This window comes from Heptranchias perlo, chromosome 37, assembly GCF_035084215.1.
Source record: "Heptranchias perlo isolate sHepPer1 chromosome 37, sHepPer1.hap1, whole genome shotgun sequence".
Classification (NCBI taxonomy): domain Eukaryota; kingdom Metazoa; phylum Chordata; class Chondrichthyes; order Hexanchiformes; family Hexanchidae; genus Heptranchias; species Heptranchias perlo.
In genome coordinates, this window is record NC_090361.1 from 8,268,115 (window position 1) to 8,289,070 (window position 20,956).

Genomic DNA, 20,956 nt, shown 5'->3' on the forward strand with positions numbered 1-20,956 from the left:
GCCAGATGAAATAAATACGGTTGCAAGGATTACAAGGGCGCTCCCTTGATGATCTATTGGATAGCGATGACCCCTGGTGTAGCAGCAAGGCATTGAGAGCAGAAAGTCCCAAGTTCAATTCCTGATCTATGTTGATAGCCAATTTCAACCAGGGCTAAGGTTGGGTTGCCTCAGCACCCATGAACTTAAAAAAAAAGCCAAAGAATCAGCCAAGATCCTTCTCCAGATTGCTATCTGCTGACCCATGCTGGAAAGTGCATCTGTATGGATGCAGATTAACACCCAGCTCAGATATGATGCCCTCCACCGTCAAATAGTCCACCGGCATTCAATGGGCTCACACGTTAAGAATGGCCGCTTATGCACGATGCAGCAAGGCTGCAAAGGCCCATGGAAAGTATTTCAGCGAGAGTTAGTGCATTCGAGAAGGGGAAGAAATGTAACGGGCAAAAAAATGTTTTAAAAATTAAACGATTAGTCACTAAGAACTTGCAATAACATAGCACCTTTTATCTCAGGACATTCCAAAGCACTTCACAGCTAATAAATTACTTTTGAAATGTAGTCACTTATGTAGGCAATTGCACAGCTATGATGAATGACCAGTTAATTTATTTTTGGTGATGTTGGTTGATGAACAAATGTTGTCCAGGACACTTGGAGAACGTCCATGCTCCTCCTCGAATACGGCCATTGGGTCTTCGATATCCACTCAAGGTTGGCAAACATAACCTCTAAAAGATGGCACCTCTGACAATGCAGCATTCCCTCAGTACTGCTCTGGAGCGCCAGCCTACATGATATGCTCAAGTCCAGGAATCGGACTTGAAGCAATGACCTTCTGACTCAAAAGGTGAGTGTGCTACCAATGAGCCTACAGGTACTACAGGTGAAAGTTATGGTACAACGCACTGTTTCATCAGCATGTACTACAAGTCAACAGTAAGTTTCTGAATTAGCAAAACAGCTGAAGTCTATGCAGGAGGATGCTTGGTGGAGATAATGAGAAGAGTAAAAAATAATTACACAACAGATTATTGAAGATAATGAGGGAACTGGAAACGTTCGATAAAGAAAACATAGTATTTGAGGGGTTAAGAAAAAACCTCTCTTAAATGGGTCTCGAGTGTGTAGCTACACGCTCACAGCAGGGCCAGGCTCCAGCATGATATGGCGCCACAAAGGCTGCAGCCTTGAGCCGAGAGCCAGCAACTTAGGTTGGAAAATGCTGCATTATCCTCCCAGCAGGAACTAGCACCTGCCGTCCTCTGAGACAATGACATCAGCTTTATGCCCACTGACACAGCCACTTACACAAACACCGTCTCCTCTTCTGGGACCACAGCTACTCCATATTTCATGACAATCGATTTTTTTTAAAAACATTCTCATGATGCAAAAAGAAATTTTAAACAAACAGCAAATCCATTTCTGCATATAAAAATCGTGCAAGTGTGAGGAATGATTACAAAACTTAAACAGAATGCTGTGCTGACTAGGACGGGAGCAAATTCAATAATTGAAAGGTTATCTGGAGCATATTATGTCTCAGAGCAGTAGGTGTGAGGCGGCCTGCCAGTCAAGTGATTGATGGGTTTCACCCCGGGTCATCAACTGGGTCAGATTTCAGGAAAAAAACAGGTCACAAAATACAACACTAATTTCACTCACCGACAGGGAAGTGACTAAACATACTGAGGTCTCCTGTGATTAACAATTAGGGTTGAAAGGTTTTTTTTCCCTCAAGTTGTTCAATTATAATCCTCAATATGGGTCTCCCTTTTCCATCAAATTGCACGCACGCAGAGAAGGGGAGGGGGGAGGGGGGATGGAGACATACGCTCCCCACTGACGGATGTCAAGGGTCTTAAGGGATTTAATCTAGTCAATAGGACCCCACCAGACAGTCCCCCTCATCTAATTTGACAATGGTGCTAAGAAGAGCTGAAGGCCAGATGCGACTCAGAAGTGCATGGTTATGAAAAAAATATATATTCATAAATATATTTTAAAAACATGGGTACATCAGAAAAGTAAGGGACAGAGACAGTCCCTCAAAACTTAGCCCTCCTTGATTCTAATTCCTCCATCACAGCATCCAACTGCACTTTGAACACCACCAGCGTTTCTGTCTCTACAACCCTACAAGGTAGATTATTTCAAACATTTATCATTCTTCCCTGCTGTTTTAATTTACTTTGCACTCATTTTCATTTATGTACTCTGTCCTACCTTCCTGGCTTACTTGGAATTTTAATCTGGGTTTAATTTATCTACACTGTTGAATATTTTATATACGTTGATGAATGCCTCCTAACCACCTTCTTTCTAGCCGATAAAGCAGAGGCCTTAATCTTTCCTCACAGCTCATCCTCTTCACGCTAAGGAGCAGCTTGTTGCCCTTCTCAGTACAAGCCTTCTTCGTACTTATAATACTTGTTAAGTTGCTACTTATTTGGAATGAGTATAAAATAGCCCATTCATTACCACCAGCACTTTGTCAATATATAATGAAGTAAATGCTTTACGTTTCTAAAACAGGTATTATTCACATCCTCCATTTTGAAAATAATTTTTCTTCACAATGGCAGCTGTAAATGAAGCCCACAACTTAGAGTCTTACTTCTTCTCATCTACAATAATTTTCCATTACTAGGAGGTTTGATAGAAACCAAACAGATATTTACAGGGAAAATAAGCCCAAAGCAGAAAGAAACATTCTAATTCCTTCTGTCAATTCTATGTACTTGGATCAAAAAAAAATTCAGATAAGCCTTTTCTGCTTATTTTGTAGTTTCAGGCCTTGAACTTCAAAAAGAAAAAATTTTCGTCGGTTTGTCAAATGAATTGGTATCCAGCGGACTGCTCCACAAATCTAGGTCACTTCCATAGATGGAAGCCTGAAACCACCCTGGTACAAGGATAAGTGCTGGCAGAAAGCTGCTGGCTCAGCCCTGACCTGTCCTTTGATGTGTTTAAAAGCGAAAGATGAAGAGGATAAAGCAAGGAAGCAGAAAAAAAAGGAACACTGCCAGCGGTTTTCTGCTGCAGCAGCAGCTTTGCTGAAATAGAACAGTGAAGCCTGCAGTGCCCTCCCCTTGTCCTGACCTCTCAGAAGAAGAATTATTTGCTCAGCAAAGAAATAAAATTATAGAATAGCTGAAACTGCTCAGTTTCTATTATTTTCTCTTCCCACAATGTCAGATCTGGAAACTGGATTTTGACATGTGACGTGCAATGATATCTTGGGGTTTTTCAAAACAATTTTTTGTGCCATTTAGGCAAAGAAACATTCCATAGACCACAAATTCACATGGCCAATAAAATGAAGCATAAACCTAGTATTGATAGCTCTACACAATAAATGGTGTACTTATTTAACTAGTTTGAGGAGATACCTTTTGAGAGAAAAAAAATATGGACCACTGTTAAATTATTCCTTGCTACACAAAAAGCTGAGATTTGAATATGGGTGCAGACACACACATTGAAGGGAGGATTACCTCTGGCTGTCAGGCTTTAGCAGCACTGTAAGCATTGCAAGAAGATTCCATAAACTTGCCATTTCTAGGGACATTTTAAAAATGCCGAGGACAGACGTACAATTTTACTGGAAATAAATACAGCTTCCTCCGTTGCTTTATTTACTGGTAATCAAATGTTTATCAATTCTAGTTGCTACAACTCAATTAAACAGTGCGAATGTTCATTATTTGGATTGAACTGCCATCATAAGAATGACCTGCCCACTCTGATTATTACCACACGGAATCAAAAAAGGACAACTAGATGCCAATTACAAGACAGTAATCTCAAAAGTCAGATGACTAAATCACGAGCAACGGCCTGTGAACCTCTCAATGAGACTGCTGCGCATTTAGACTCCTCCCCCCTGCTTCTCCCTTTTGTTTTTACTATTTCTTGCATTTTAAGCTAAAACTGCAGTCCGAGACAGCATGTTTACCATGGAAAAAGCAGCAAAAGGTTGTTGCTATTAATAATCAGCAAGTGGATGCCAGGGCCCAAAGTCCGTAGTATTCACCAGTAAGCATTATGTTCGTTTCAAACAAGTGATGACATATGGACTTAAAATCTAGCTTTACTTAGAACATCTGTTATGCACTACAGCATAAGGCCATAAAAGCAACTTGCAACTGGATATGAAATCTGCAGTGAGTAAGAATATTCATATACAGTGACTAAGTATCAAAAAGTGAAGAACGCTGGGTAAATGGCAACAATTTTCTTACATCTGGTTCATGTACAGCTCAATGTCAATTACTGTCCATGGATACTATATAAACTGGTCAAGATATATGCTGCTCACAACAAAAGTAGCCAATATTTGAGGAAAAGGCCAGTTTATGCATGCAGCAAAGGGGCTAGTATTAATTTGCCTAAAATAAAAACAGGAAATGCTCAGCAAGGCAATCAGCATCTGAAAGAGAAAGGCAAGTTATGGTTAGGGTAGAACCCTTAATCAGAAATCTCCTGTGCATTTCTAGAAATATGTTTATTTCAGGCTTCCTGCACTCGCTGTTCTTCTTTCTGACTCAGTTAATTTGTGCAACATTTTCATTTGGGTGTAGCAGCTTCATAAATAGTATGTCCCCAAAGCAAAGGCTATTTGTCTCCACTGTTTCCGTCTGATCCATAAACGGTATTGATGTAAGTGTCACCGTCACGTCCTGTTATGTGTCAGGGTGCGAGGGAGCACTAAGTACAAAAACACACGTGCTACTAATCTGCATTTCCCTCACCTAAAAGCTGCTTAGTTGGGATGAAACCTGAAGCCAGAATGCATCCCAGCAAACAGGTCTCAACCTGCAGCAACTCTGGTTTCATTTTGTATTTGCATTGTGTAAACAAGCATCAGACACCCATATGAATTAAATGGTGACACACCGGCAAATTATAAAGAGCAAGACAGCTGTAAATAAAGTAGTGAGGCACCTGCTCGCTCCTCTTGAAGTATGGCCATTTATCACAGGTATAACTAAAATGTGTAGACAACTTGCAGCCCCCAATGGTGATCCTGTAGGATTTCATCTTGCGTTTTGTTTCTATAATTGCAGGGACATGCCCCAAATGAAAACGACACTTGACATTTGATGATTTGTCGGTTTGCATCTAATCGCTGTCGCGACTGTTGCTACCCAACAGGGAATTTTATTATTCTTTTTTAAAAAAGATGCATGTTTTCACATCTGCTGTCTAAACCAAGTTGTTTTTAAAAAGCAATCAAAAAGCTACCCCAATGGCCCAATGAGTAAAAGCACCAAGTTTGATATCTCTGCTGAGCTAGTTGATCTCAGCCAGAGCAACAGCTGGAGCACCACAACTGGCCTCAGTGCCAGTAGCCTAAGAAAGAGAAACAAAAGTCAAACGGGGCCCTTACTCCCAAGTACTGCGCAATAAATCTAAGTGCACGTGGATATCAAGCAAGGGCAGGTTGGGCTCAGCTGTGATGCCTCCATCAGTTGAATAACCTGACAATGGCTGGATACATGAAAAAATGGCTAAAGTGAAGCTGCTACTCCCTACGGAACCATATCCCAGCATGAGAGAAGGAGAAAAATCACGAACAAAGAGTGTGTTACACCAGTCCCAAAGTACAATTGCAGGAACCTCCATTATCAGCACTCCAATTGTCCACTGTTCAGTCTATCCACTTATGTGGGATTCTTGCAAGTTATAGCCTGATAACAGCCCACTAATGTTCACTATTTATGCTGTACTGGCCTTCATTCCTACCACTAGAGTATTGCTGTACCAAATATGCAAGCCAAAAATTTGGGAACCCTCAGGAATCCAGCAATTTCAATTATCCACCAGAGGGGCTCTTCCATTATGGCTGATAATTGAGCTTCCACTTTAAAACAGACAAGCTTTATTTCCTTGCAAATAATTAGCTTTTCATCATTCTATCAATCTCTCAGATAAAACATACTATCAGTGCTTTCATACTGCAGGTCACTAACAAGGCAGACAGGGAAATGCACCTTCTGCTTATACTACCACAAGGTTACTAATAATGCATTTTCAAGCAGTCTAAAGGATTTTTAATATCTGCTTCAAACCCATTTCATTATTACGCCCATTTTACCTTTGTATTGTTAATCTGACGACCACGTAACCCAAGAATAAATGGCGCTCTCCCGAAGACTCAGGAGTGGGTAAGTCACCATATCTGAGACAGGTAGGTCCCAGTTTTGAATCCTAGTTTGTGATGAGGTTGGGTGGGGGGGTTTTTGGGGGGCAGGGGTCTGTATCAGCTGGGATGGTGAAAGACTTGCTGCAAATTGGCTGCAGCACCACTAACATGGAAGGGGGTCATTAGCCCCATTTCCCAATCCAGACCACTATTCAGGCATCTCCACTGGAAGGCACTTGTATGGATACTGGCTGAGGGTAGCACGAGCTCAGTTCTGATGCGTCCTGCTGACACTCCATTGAGGTTTAGTTGCGAACAATGACCAACTATACATGGTATCGGAGGGTGACAGTCACTTGTGAACTGTACCCCAGTGAAGGGGTCAACACTCTAAGTAGAGGAAGAGAAAATTGGAAAGATACTTTTGCAAGGAACATGAAAATATTGCTAGCTGATATAAAGCACACATTTTGTTTTAAGATCTGTGTATGAGTGCACAATTCTATATTCTTACTTTAAAGTAATATTCCAGAATTCCATAATTTGAGAGCTGAGCACACTGCAGTGAATTGAAGGCAGAAAATTGACAAGAAAAAGAAAAAAAATTGATTGCCAAAAACAGGCATTTTTACTTTGCAGACTGGAAAGGTAAAATTTTCATACAATTTTTGGGAATCTTCTCTGAAGTTTCCTTTATCATAGTTTATATTGCATAGAACCAAGGCATGGCTCAAGTCAATCATAGGAGGAAGATGATATAATAGAAAAGGGCACAGAAAGAAGGAAAGTTGAACAGGCAGGCTGCACAGTCTATAGAGAATGGCATCTAACCAGATGTTTGTTGGATTGAAGTCCTAAAGCCACCTGTGCAAAAGATCTAAGCTTCAGAGTTGGGAGATGTTTTGTCACTTGAACGTTAGGTCACTCCGTGGAGCATCTCTCCAGAGAAAGATTCAACTTCCATATGAGGAAAAAAACCACAACTTTTTTTTAAACAAGCTTACCAATGAGCTCCTGTTGATACACGATACAGCCACTCATTTTTTTCTCTTTAATATAGGGAGGGGAGAGGGAAAGAGAGAGACCAAGTAGAAACGCAGTTATGATATTCTTGGTCTCAATTCAAAGTTGATTAGACCAGTAAAAGACAATTTTTTTTTAAAAACCCATACCATCAATCAGAGCTTGTGTTCCTTCATCATATGCGGGCATTTTCTCTTCATCTGCATCCTGCTTTGGAAAATATGAGGTGTGTTGGCCCTACAAAGAAAAGGATCATTATTTGTCCAGGACAGTAAGCGACACAATGTGTCAGATGTGAACAAATTCCAACAACTCGATTATCTTCAGAGACCAGAGTTTGATCAGCAATACACCAGAGGCCGACTGGTACCCAATCACAATGTGAGTTGTGTCACATGATAATAGAAAAATCCAATGTCAGATGCATTTTTGCAATATTTAAACAGCAAGTAAACTAAAATTTTAAAACATGCAGGTGGTTTTCAAAAACACTTGGAAATACATAAATATATAAAAATCTGATTTTGTTAAATATATCTCTAATCAAAACTAAAGTTGGACTCAATACCTGATAGTGTATTAGTCTTGTATATGTACTCATATACTTTTATAAGAAAAATAAACATTAATAGGTAACTAAGACCTCTGGGACCACACTTAATGAAGGTAGGGCAAAAAAAAATTAATGTAAAATTCAATGCATTTATTAACAAACCAGGACTATGTTTAAAAGACTCCAGCAGCAAAATGGTAACAGCAACTGACTCACTGCTTTGAAATGCATTTCCCAGAGAAGCATTAGAGATTGTCTTAATAGTTTCTCAAAGTACTGTAAAGTATTGCTAATTGCACTAAATTATTGGATGGAGTCTTCCCCCCCCCCCCCCCTAAAATGATTGTGAAATAAATATTGCAAGTGTTAAATATTAACCATAATATGGTAAAAATATCTAAAAATGTCACCAGCCAGAATGAACACAGAATGTGGGAATGGTTTTTAAACATATGCCCGTTCATCTCAAGGCTCCTGTCCTGGTTATAAAAATGTTCAAATTTCACTCGCTTAAGTTTGTCATCTGAACCTCCAAGTGAGATTGCCTTGTAACCAATCCTGGGCACTCATTCTTTATACTTTTATTTTTTTTGAAAAGAGAGCAATTTACTCTCTATGTGCCAGTTTCCTCCCTCCTTTCCCGAGGGTATTCACACTGTGCCAGTGTAGGCACTCCGAGTGCTGGGCATCCTTCAGCACCTCCCCCAAGAGGCCACTTTCAATGTGGTGTTCTTGTTATGTGTAAGCCGAGAAGGTGAGTGGCAGCTGAGGGAATGCTGCACTGTCGGATGTGCCATCTTTCAGCTGAGAAGTTAAACCAAGTTTGCCCTCTCAGGAGGACGTAAAAGATTCCATGACACTATTTCGAAGAAGAGCAGGAGAGTTCTCCCCAGTGACCTGGCCAATGTTGAGCTTCTCAACCAACATCATTAAAACAAATTACCTCATTGCTGTTTGCGGGACCTTGCTGTGCGCAAATTGGCTGACACGTTTCCTACATTACAACTGTGACTACACTTCAAAACTTATTGGCTGTAAAGTGCTTTGGGATGTCCTGAGGTTATGAAAGGAGCTATATAAATGCAAGTCTGTCTTTCTTTTTAATGGTTTAGCACTGCACCATACTGACCAGGAAGCTCTGGGTTTCATTCCTCAGTCTGCGCTGAATTGGTGGACTCCGCTGGTGCAGTAGTTGTGGTGCTACAATTGGCATTTGCACCGTCGGGCTAGGGAGCTGGGGAGGAAAAAAAAACAGCCAGGATTCCAGCTCCCGATGCTGTTCAGTAACCCCTGCTGGAAAGTGCGTGTGTGGCCGTCTGCCGAGAACAGAATCAAGCTCCACTGTGAAGAGCCTGCCAACACACAAGCAGTCGCTGTGTGGTGGGATTGGGGCTTTTAGAGAGCTTTCTGGACATGGTGGAACTGAGAGTCAGCAGCTTCAGTAGTGGTGGTGAGCAAATTTGGTGGGGGGTAGGTGTCTGGACAGATGGCATGGATTTACAGTGTAATTTTTTTGACATCTGCAAAGGGTACTGCATGAAAGGCACTCAAAACTGCCTCTAATTCAATAAATTTAACTGCGGGGTTCAAATGCAGAATTACAAGCAGGGTTGATGTGAGCAAAGAAAGGCTACTAATACTTCTATTTTCATAGGGATCATGTTCCACTTTCAGTTAACAAAACTGGACATGACAGATATGGTGAAAATTCCCATGGATATTCAGGTACCTTATGCTAGTACTTTTTTTTCTTCAAAGGATCACCCTCAGGCACTCATTTGAATTATTATATAAAACCGAATTACTGACTGGGAGTGAATTCAAAACGAGATTTTTCAATTCATATTGAACTGTAACAATAATCACAATGAATTGGCTGCTCAGGGGATTGAGATTTATAAGAGAGAACCCACTCCATCACTCATGTAGTTATATTTGATGGTAGCTAAGAAAACACTCGGAATTTTCAGCTTTGTTAGTCAGTACTGGAGTCATCGGTGAGCTTTCCATGCTGTGCACTGCACAAACACTGAGCTTAAAGTAGGAACAGCATAAACACCATTTTTATTTTGAAAACCTTCCATTACAAATCGACAGGCATGCACAAAATAGGCAGATTCCTCACAGGAAGGGAGGAGAGGGAGAAAAGATTCAAGTATGAATCCAGGCTCCAGGGAACGGAAAATGACATGGGAGCACTTTGATTTTTAAAGTGACCAAATGCCCTATTTTTCTCTCCAGACCGTCATGCACCAACAGTTGGGACAGACAGGGCGATGGTATAGGAGAACAGAACCCTGCATTAGGGCATCCAGCCTGTAGCAATGCTGCTAGGTGCTGAAGGAATACCACAGGATTTTTAAAAATCCTGTTTTGGAGCCGGGGGTGGGGCGAAAAAAGAGAGGAGGAGGAGGAGATGGAATCTGCACCAGGTTGGCTCTCCAATATGCAGATGAGAATGAGAGACTGAGTGAAAAAGAGAAAGAATACTGCACAAGTATATCAAGGAGGAGCTCGAGCTTAGGAGTAGTCCATTACTGACATCAGTTGCCATTTAGTTGGCAAAGTACAATTTTTCTTTTTGTGGATTAGCTGTGCAGCACCTGTGAGGTCTTTTTTTTTGTTCCTACTGCCGACAAGCCAGAATGCTTAGGGGCAGTCACAGCAAGGCAGCTGCCATGGTTACAGTTAGTGCTTGCTGACTGAAAGAGCGAATGCTCAACGACTGGTGATACGTGGCAAACTAGCTCCAGCTGGACCATTATCTCACACACAGTATATATCCTCTGCTGTTTTGGGCCCGATATACTGTGTAATATTCCCAAGTGAATTAAATGCGCCCAATTTTTATATATTTAAATCCTGTTGCATAAGCCAACTACCCCACTTTTCATTAATTACCTTATAATCATCTTCTCCATCATCATCCTCCTCCTCCTCTTCATCATCAACATTGTCATCATCTTGCTCCTCACCACCACCACCACCATCATCATCATGGTCATCGTCATCCTTCCTCCATTCTTCATGGCGCAATTTAGGATGGCTGTCTGCTTCCTCTTCCACAGGAATGTCTGGGGGAGTTGGGCTCTCCATTACTGCCTGTCAGAGCAAAGGCAAAGGTGGCCAGAAATGTTTGAACAGAAAGCCTGTAGCTCAGCAAGAGGTACAAACAATGCAGTTAAAATGCAGATGCACTAAACTAAAATTTTTGAAGGCTTGAGCGCCATCTCCCCTGATGGCCTAATAGGTAAAGGTCCCTGCCAGTGTATGATTAAGGCATACGAGGCAGAAAGTCCCAGGTTTGACTCTCTGGGTGTGCTGAGTTAGCTGATCTCAGCAGTTAACAATCAATCAGAGCACTATAATTGGTCTCAGCGCCTATATTAGGAAAGAGAAAAAATACAACAGAACTCCCACGCCCAATTGCTGTCCAGCGGCTCCAACATGCGTGCGCATGTCAGATGGGAACAAATCAGGCATGGCTATGATGCTCTCCATGTCCAAACAGCCTCCTAACCATGATCATCTCATCTCATACTTGTCGATCAGCCATATGATTGAGGTACCACAGGGAAGCCAGCATCCAGAGAACCATAGCCTAACAAGAAACAACATAATGCGTGCACAGCATACATAGCAAATTTAATACATCAGACAGCTATAAGTGGAGTTTATTTTATCCAATTTGTATTCTAATGAATTTCACCAACCTCAGACTTGTACTTGTCCTGGATACCTGCCCAGACCTCCTCCTGGAAGCTGGCAACGTCAACCTGATTGGCACCTCCCAGTAGAGTCTGTAGGAAAACATTTCATTTCTTTTTCAGTTCATATATAGTTAGATATTTAATTACGATACATAATTGTTCACCTCTGTCAACATCCACTTTAATCACTTTATTTTTCCCAGGAACCAAGCTTTGCCATATTAAAGTTACAATTTAGCAACCTCTGACTCCTCTCATTCTTGAGACTTCTGCAAAATGAAAGACACCTTGCAATTCTCTATTTCTCGCATTCCATCTTTCAGTATACAACATTAAAAAATTGCACTGTCATTTTTGCAGATATAACACGATAGGAAACTTCGTGTATTTTGAAAGCTGCGGGAAAAAAGGAAATTCAGTACTCAGAGCAGTCTGCCTACAACCTGCATATCATAAGGCTGGCCTGGGAGCCATATACTCAGGAGAATTTTCTGTTTTGGGAGAGTTGGGAGACAGCATGCAGATGACAGCACATGCACGAGAAAGAGTGTACGGCAAATGAGAGGACAGAAAAAATTAGCAGTAATGGAAGAAATTTGCAGCAGAGGGGCAAAACGTGATCCTGGGCTTTATAAATAGAGGCATAGAGTACAAAAATATGGTAGTCATTATGAACCTTTATAAAACACTGGTTTCGCCACAACTGGAGTATTGCATCCAGTTCCGGGCACCGCACTTTAGGAAAGATGTGAAGGCCTTCGAGAAGGTGCAGACGAGATTTACTAGAATGATTCCAGGGATGAGGGGCTTTAGTTAGGTGGATAGACTGGAGAAGCTGGGGTTGTTCGCCTTGGAACAGAGAAGGTTGCGAGGGAATTTGATAGACGGATTCAAAATCATGAAGGGCCAAGAGAGAGTAGATAGAGAGAAACTGTTCCCATTGGCGGAAGGGTAAAGAACCAGAGGACATAGATTTAAGGTGATTGGCAAAAGAACCAAAGGTGATATGAGGAAAAACTTTTTTTTTTTTACACGAGTGGTTAGGATCTGGAATGCACTGCTAGAGGGGGCGGTGGAGGCAGATTCAATCATGGCCTTCAAAAGGGAACGGGATAAGTACTTGAAAGGAAAAAATTTGCAGGGCTGCAGGGATAGGGCGGGGGAGCGGGACTAGCTGGATTGCTCTTGCATTGAGGCGGCGCAGACTCGATGGGCCGAACGGCCTCCTTCTGTGCTGTAACCTTTCTATGATTCTAAAAGCCATCTGATTTGGATCAGCTCAGTAATTCTAGTGACTGAGCACTCAAGTCCTATTTGGAAGGTCCAGCTTCAAACAGCAACCTCAAATGAATATCAGGCTTATTTCTCCATGTCACTTTCGCCAAACCTACGCTGTAATTAACAATTTTCACAGCAGTGAGGGAAGGAAAGGAAGAAGCAAAGGTTGGAAAGAATCAGAAGACCAATTCCAACCTGCAAAGGCTGCTGTTAGCCAACAGAGGGCAGCACTAACATAGCAACAAAGACCGAGTTACATCAAGTTTACAGCACGTAAACAGGCCATTCGGCCCAACTGGTCTACGTCGGCGTTTATGCTCCGAAACGAGCCTCCTCCCTCCCTATTTCATCTAACCCTATTCAGCATTCCCTCCTATTCCTTTCTCCCTCGTGTGCTTATCGAGCTTCCCTTTAAATGCATCTGTGCTATTTGCCTCAAACACTCCTTGTGGTAGCGTGTTCCACATTCTTACCACCGTTTGGACACATAGTCCAGATCCATCACCTTCACCCTCTCCCTATTCCTGAACTGAAGAAGAATAGCGTGAAAGAACAATCGAAGATTAAGCTGTAGCAAAGCTATAAAAACATTATTTTTTTGTACCTTGGCTTCTTGCTCAGATACTACACCATCTCCATCGCTGTCTAACTCCGTGTGAGTCTGAATTTCATTCAATGAAACTCTGAAATGGAAAAACAGAACTCCATTCACTTTTTCCTTTCCTTTATAGAGAGAAGCTAATACACTATTGGTGTATTATGTTAGAGGACCCCAGCACATAATTTCTAAACCAAACATGAGCTGGGTTGGAATAGAGGCAAAAAATCAATTCATCCAAATTGTAATGCTAAGATTATGGCCTCTAATCTTGGGTACTAACCTCACCAGGAATTTAATATGGGAAGAATACAGAATACAGGAGAAAAAGCTTTGTGGTTCTTTTCTCCTCTTGAATTCTACTAATCCTTTCTTGATTCCAGCTTCTTGCCCAAAGGTAATTACTTCATTAAGTAAGGCAGCAGACTGTAGACTTTTCCCAAGAATACGCTCAATTTTACTTCCTACAATTGAGAGATATGCCATTTCATTTTGTTTTTCTTCAATACGTGCCAATCATAGACACAGTGGTGCAGCACAACCAAACGAGTTGAACCACTTGCAATTTATTCAGCGTGGGGAAGAAAAAAAAAAGAGAAAGCTATTTCTACATTACCAGAACATGTTTTTAAAAACAAGCTCGAAAAAAACTGAGGGATTCTAAGCAAGTCAAAGTACCACTGGTGTAGACCCAGTCATCTTAGATTTGGTGAGCTTGCTTAAAAAGATTATGCAGAAGATTTGTGAATTTTAAGCAGGAATAAACACTGCAGCCATTTTGGGCAATGTTCCACTCAAGGTAGAAGCTTGGGGAGAATCAGGGAAGATGACCAGTGATCGGTGACTAATGCGTTTAAGAGACTTTTTTTTAAAATAAAAAGTGTAAAAGGGGCAATCAGAACACAAACTGATAAACTCACAAGCCATCTTCATTATCATCCAGTTCCTTGAAGGTTTCAGCAGCCTTAGCTTTCTCCCTCTCCAACTTCCGTGCAGCTTGGACCTCTGAAAAGAAAAGGCATATTAGGAGCCACCCAAAGCAAATTCGGGAATATGTGGCCAAGCCCCACAAAAAAAAAGCAAGCCTACCATATACATTATAACCACAAATAAAGTCAAGGCCACTCATACCCTGCTGTGTGATTTTTTTAAGTATCAGCTCTTCTATTGTTTTTTTTCTGCCACATCTTAATTGCTTATTACTAGGGAGGTCAAAATATTGTGACAGTACAGATTACAATAAATCTGGGTATGCCATCATAAAATAACCCACAATAATAGTCCTTTGTCAACATCTAAAGGCATCAATACTCTTTAGTGAACATTCCCACTTCAAGGACATGTAGTATAGTGACAGCTGCAGCCAATACAAAAAAAGCTACTAAAATTGAATTGAAAAATAACAAAAGAAAACCACACAGATCAGAGGGAGTTCAAGGCCATATTACAATCTTGGTTTAGATGCTGATTTTAAGACCACTCAACCTTCACTCCTGCAGTTTAGGATGTCATCTGAAACCCCCTCGATTATACTGCAACCACAGCTGTTTGGCCAGGTATTCATTGTGCGCTATCTGTACAAACATGCTATGCCACAGTACTGAATCATATTCTCCCTGCACAGTGGAGTGATGGTTCACACAAGTTTAAAAATAATTTGCTTGCATGAATTATTTATTAGCTGGCAAGCTGCTCTTAGTTTTCTAGAGCACAAGAGGCACGCGAGGATTTGAGGAATCTTTTATTTGATGAGTAAAGAGAAGCTCTTACCAGTGACAGTGATTTCCAGGCATTCTCTCACTAATGCAAATGGAATCAGTTGCTCAGTTTTGTAAAGGTCTTTCATAACAAAGACAAAACAGCAGTAACTTGTCACTGCCAAACTGTAGAAACACACTATACCAACCAAGAGATATCCCTCCTCAGTCACACAGTTAGGAGTACCAGAGCCACTCATTCAGCAAGAGATGGCTAGCTGTTACAAGCTAGCTACACAACTGAGGGGAGAACAACAGAGAAACTGCAAATAAAGAGTGCAATAGAGTCCAAGCGCTATCGAGACGGAGAAGACGACAAAGAGAAAAGTGGAAGAGGCGAGAGAATAGGAAGAGAAAAAGAGAGAGACAAAGCAAAAGATTGATTTCTGTGTGTAACCCTGTTTAAGTTTAAGCCTCAATGTTAACATATATTTCTCTTTCAGATCCTCTCAGACCTGTGCATTTCCAAGCATCGACTGTATTATACAAAAACAAGGGGCTCATTGAAGTGAAATTTCTGATTTGTGGCTACATATAAACAGCAACACGTGTGACATGAACTCACACACGACCATCCCTTACTAAATGTGTGATCGAAATATAAAGCGATTAGTGGCCATCAAACAATTTTCATTTTGTTTTTTCTTGCAAGGTCATTGCTTCACGATTGTAAGTTGGTTTATTTCCGCCCACCCCACTTTACAGTTCACAATACATTTTTCTTGCACCACTCCCCAGCAAAGAGCACACACAAGGGGCTCCCAGGATTCTGCAAGCACCGCTCTTACTGCAAGGGTTGCAGGGGTCATCCTTAATCTTGCCGTCTGAGTAGGGAAGACCTTCACCTTCAACCTCCGCCACTCAATCAGCTTGGTTGAGATTGGGAACTTGCCAGGTGTGAAACCTGGAGGGGTATGGCATATACTTCTATCCTACCACTCCATGCAGTACAACATTTTGCTGGTAAACTAACACTTTGTTGATGTGCCTACAGTTTTTAAATCAAATGGGAACAATACTATTTTGTTGTTGGTGCTGATGTACTTTGAAAAACTGTACGCAAGCAGGTTTTATCTACAAGACTGCAGAAGGCATTTACATCTAACTCACACAGATAACAGGACAGAGCTGAACATCAATCTCTAAAGATAAGCAGTAAGGCACAAGATTATGTAACTGTACTGAACTCATTTTCAATATTCTGTGAAGGCAGAGGTGACAACTGTTAGCCAAATTCACAAATGCACTGATTTTTTTTATCAATGATAAAAAGAGGGGAAGATAATATTTTGCAAGGTAATATTGTGTCAGAGGGGCAAACAGTTGAGTTTAGCACCACCGTCTGGATAGAAATATAATGTATCTGGAGTTCTGATAAGTAATTTCAGCTGACTGCTCCCCCCAGTGGCTCAGTGAGCATTTCCAATGAGCAGCATACAAACAAGGAAAGTCCCAGATTCAATGCCCTATCTATGCTGAGTTGGTTGATTGCACAAGAGACAACTGACCACTGGGTTTGTGAGACAGGGAAAAAAAATGCTCACTCATGACTGCTACTGAGAGAATACTTGCATCACAACAGGATTGTCCTTAGCTGTGATGCCCTCCACAGTGGAACAGACTGCTAATACTCACCATCAAGGTCCACACATCTATCGATTGGGCAAGGTACTACAGGATAATCACTGCTTGTGGAACCCTACCCCCAAAAGTATTTATGTCTTCAGCAGAGGAAGGGAAGGAATTGGGGAGAACAAAACCAGGACGTTCAAGAATGCATCAGCTGTTTTGAAGCACAGGCAGATATTTTTGCACATACTTAGCACTGCATTGTATTCCAGAGGGGAGGGAATTTTCATCCAAGGGAAATGGGGGGAGGTCACAATTTGCGCTCAATGTCCCCCAGCAGGGAAAGCAGAGATAGGCCATTTTGCTGAGAAACTGCAGGGAACATTCACATTTTGGTTTAAAAACAATAGTGTTCTCAATTTGTACACAAAAACACTCGAGCATACTGGGCCCTTCAGAACATGTTTATAAAATATTTGTGCTCCCTCAATGGCAGCACCTAATATACTACTAGATCAGGCAGACCAGAGGTCCCAGGTTCAATTCCTGGTCTGTGATGAGTTAGCTAATCTCAACTGGGGCAATCGTTGAGGTGCTACAATTGGTAATAGTGATTTGGGCTAGGAAGGGGACAGAAATTATCTACACCTGATTGCTAACCAGTGACCCTTGCTGAAGAGTGTCTGTGCACATATGCTGTGCAAGGAAAGGTTCAAGCCCTGCTGCAATGCCCTCCCATTGTCAACTATCCTGCCTAGGATTACGGATGAAGAACAGCACCATGGGCCAAGTACTGGAGGGCTGCTGAAATCTACAGAATCACATCTTTGCAACAGGAGAGAAGGGATAAGGCTGACTAGTTTAGGAAAACCACCCTCCAGAAATGTGTCGTTTTTCCACTAATTTTTGTGTTTCTATTCACTGCAAATGGAATCACTCAAATTTTACAAAAGTGAAACCAGATATGGCATATCCATTGAATATCAAACTTAATTCTGACTTCAACTTGTGTAAAACAATCGCAAATACTCAAATGCTTAATCTTAATTTTGAAATCTACACAAACATCAAATACAAAGACAGCACTTCATAAAACAGTAATGCTGGAAAGCTCCTGTGCATGGTGCTGCTGAGCTAGTTAAGAAAAAGTTCTGAGCAGTGCCACAAATTAGTTGAGTGATAGCCTCTGGCATCGCTCGTGGGGAAAATCTGTGAAGAGTTGCCATGGTGGTGGAGCTGAGGAGGTCAATGGCAAGGCCAAGTTTGTCACACTATTGGTGTGTTTCATTGCCTCTGAAGAATTAACAATCCTGAGTAATAATTGGAACCTTGTGAAATGATGAATAACTAGCTGCTAATAATTAAAATGGTAAGTATATATTTTTAAGTAGAATTTGAAAGCAGCATTGAAAATTAAATTCAGGCATGTAGAAATATTTTACTAACCCAAGTTAGATTTGTTGATAGGCTTTAACGTTGTCATTTGCCTTACCGTTGCACAAATGATCTTGAGGATCGGCACTTTCCTGGCCAATGTGCATTTAATGGTGACTGTGGGAGTCAGGGCCAGGAGGAACATAGGAACAGGGGTAGGCCATTCAGCCCCTTCAGCCTGTTACATCATTCAATGAGATCATGGCCGATCTGTATCTTAACTCCATTTACCCGCCTTGGCTCCATATCCCATAATGCCCTTGGCTATTAAAAACCCGTCGATCTCAAGATTTAAAATTATTAATTGAGCTAGCATCTACTGCTTTTTGTGGGAGCATTCCACACTACTACCACCCTTTGCGTGAAGAAGTGTTTCCTAACTTCTCTACGTGTTCATGTATTAGAATCAACAAACCAGATGTAAGTGGAAGAAACTTGGTTAGATTTGAATATGCTTGGGGCCATTTATAATACATCTCATTATGATTAAGTGTAACTGCGAAATGTGACAGAAAAGTTGAGGGAAGTGTTACTTAGGGAAGTGTTACTTCAGGAAGTGTGCACCATACACAAGACTTCTAATACATTTGCAAAATTGTTCAGGGCTTCAAACCAATCGAGACATGGGCAGATCTAGCAAATTATTGTTGCAAGTAGGCTTGCAAGTGCATCCAGATGTTTGCACGTTTGGACAGCTTTCCATTTAACTTGTTCATTGGGACATATGTAATGAAGTGTAAACATTTAAAACAATTGAAACAGATAATCTTTGTAGTTATAGACTGTTGAGAATCACGTAGATCGTTACAAGAACTACCTAGCCTATTACCTCAGGCAAATTAGACAATCCTACTCCTCGTATTTGAGAGGTGCGCAAGATTGAATACAACCATTCAAAAATAAATAAATGCTTTAAAAAAGTACAACCAGGCTCAGATGGTAAGCCCAGGGTAGCTTAGCCTTAAAAGACCAGAAGGTAAGAGATTTGATTTCCAAAGTCCAAACTCATCTCAGCCAGGTTAGCAGTGAAGGTACAGTTGATCTCAGCATTTCTGGATCAGGAAAGAAAATTTTAAAACCACTAGGGATCCCTATTGCAATCCAGTGGGCCCTGCTGGAAGTGCATGTATGTGGATATTGGGTCAGGGCAGGATCACGCTTGGAAGTGACGCACATCAGCCCAGCTATGCTCACTGACCAGGTCGACATAAGTACTAAGTACTGACACCACTGTATCAGCCAATGAGTTGGAGGCAGGGCCGGACTTGCAAGAGGACTCACAGCAAAGCTGTATGAACTACAGCAAACAGAACTCAACCGAAACTACAGCAACGTTTCCTGATAAAAGCAGGGTTATTTCTCCAGCAAAATGCAGTGAGTGGAGGATAGTTACATAATACAAATTATGCACATAGAATCAATCCCAGTCACTTACAGCAGTGCGGTCTCCAGGCATGATTGAGGGGGGAATTACCCAATCATCTCCATTCTGGCCAGGAATAGAGCTGTCACTATATGCAAGCAAGAAAAATAGCCACTTGGGTGATATATTGACGTGTGCCTGTGGAACCATACCCCATCCCTCATGAAGGGAAGAGGAGAAGAAAACTAGGGGGGCAAAGAGGGGGGAAAACTTTGACCAATCACATTTTGCAGGTCTAACTTTTCTGGAGGTATACAACAGTCCAATATCATGCTCCCCATTACTTAATGCATAACTATCATTAATGGAGTTTTCTTAGTCACATTCATTTGATAAACCCATCAAAAATATCGTAACCAAAATGGGAGATATTACCATCCCACGCTTTCTTATGAATTTGTTTTGCTGCCTGTTCAGGCTTCTCTGCAGCTTCCTTTACTGCTTTCAGTGATTCAACCCGTTCTTCCCAGGTACCCTTGTTCTTCTGTAGCTCTGCAAGCTTTAGCTGCGGAAACACAAGAAATCAAGCACACTTACATTTTTGTAATGTGCACATTATATTTTTATTTGGTGAGTTTTGTTTCACCAAAGTCAAGTGATGTCACTGCTCGGCAATGGAACAAGTACCCACTTTTGGCAATCGTGAGTCGGTGTTAATGCCACACCCACGCAGGTACAGCAGGGACAGCAATGCTCCTTTGACTTTGCTTTTATAATGTGCCCTACACCTTTTTGAAGACATGTTAAGGTGATTGCAAAAGATCCCAAATCACGATCTGAAGAGGAGCAGGGAGCTCTCCTGGTGCCCAGGCCAACATTCATCCTTCATTCAACATCACCAAACCAGATTAACTGGTTATTACCTCATTGCTGTGTATGAGATCTTGCTGTGCACAAAGTGGCTGTTGTATTTGCCCACATAAGTGACTGCACTTCAGAAGTAATTCGGTAGCCGTGAGGCACTTGGAATATCCGAAGGATGAGAGATTCACTATATAAATGCAAGTATTTTTTTAATGCCACATCAAGCCAGGATCAAGGACATTATCTCCCTCCCTCCATGAAGCTCATTATTTGGATTACATATCACCGTCTAAGAAAAGTCATGGCTGAAAAAAGGCCATATAGCCCATCAACCCTTAGAAAAATGGCAAAGATAATTCTTTCTCTGATACAGTATAACTTTGAATGAAGAAAGACCAGTTGAATGAGGCACCTGAGAGCTGCCAACACCCATTGTGAGTTATCATCCTCAGGAGTTAAGTGGGAGAAGAAAATTTAAAAATGAAAATCCACAGGAAAGCTTCCTCAACTCACCTATACACTGGAGTTGGGGAGGGAAGAGGAAGAAAGCAAAGCACTATTAAAATCTTTCTAAACTGCAATCACACACACATGCCTCGAGAAAGGTTATAATGATTTATGACTATTTCCAGTGAGTCAAAAGTGCTTATGAG

General features: G+C 41.3%; 1 protein-coding gene across 1 annotated transcript in view; it reads right to left on the reverse strand.

Annotated features, from left to right (window-relative positions):
* The window catches only part of prkcsh (PRKCSH beta subunit of glucosidase II), a 52,416-nt gene that overhangs the window by 19,022 nt on the left and 12,438 nt on the right, over window positions 1-20,956 (reverse strand). The window contains exons 6-11 of the mRNA XM_067973070.1: window positions 19,875-20,004; window positions 14,237-14,321; window positions 13,323-13,401; window positions 11,444-11,530; window positions 10,632-10,832; window positions 7,327-7,414 (exon numbers count right to left, since the gene is read on the reverse strand). Coding sequence (XP_067829171.1) covers window positions 7,327-7,414; window positions 10,632-10,832; window positions 11,444-11,530; window positions 13,323-13,401; window positions 14,237-14,321; window positions 19,875-20,004 — 670 coding nt within the window. The remainder of the gene's footprint in view (window positions 1-7,326; window positions 7,415-10,631; window positions 10,833-11,443; window positions 11,531-13,322; window positions 13,402-14,236; window positions 14,322-19,874; window positions 20,005-20,956) is intronic.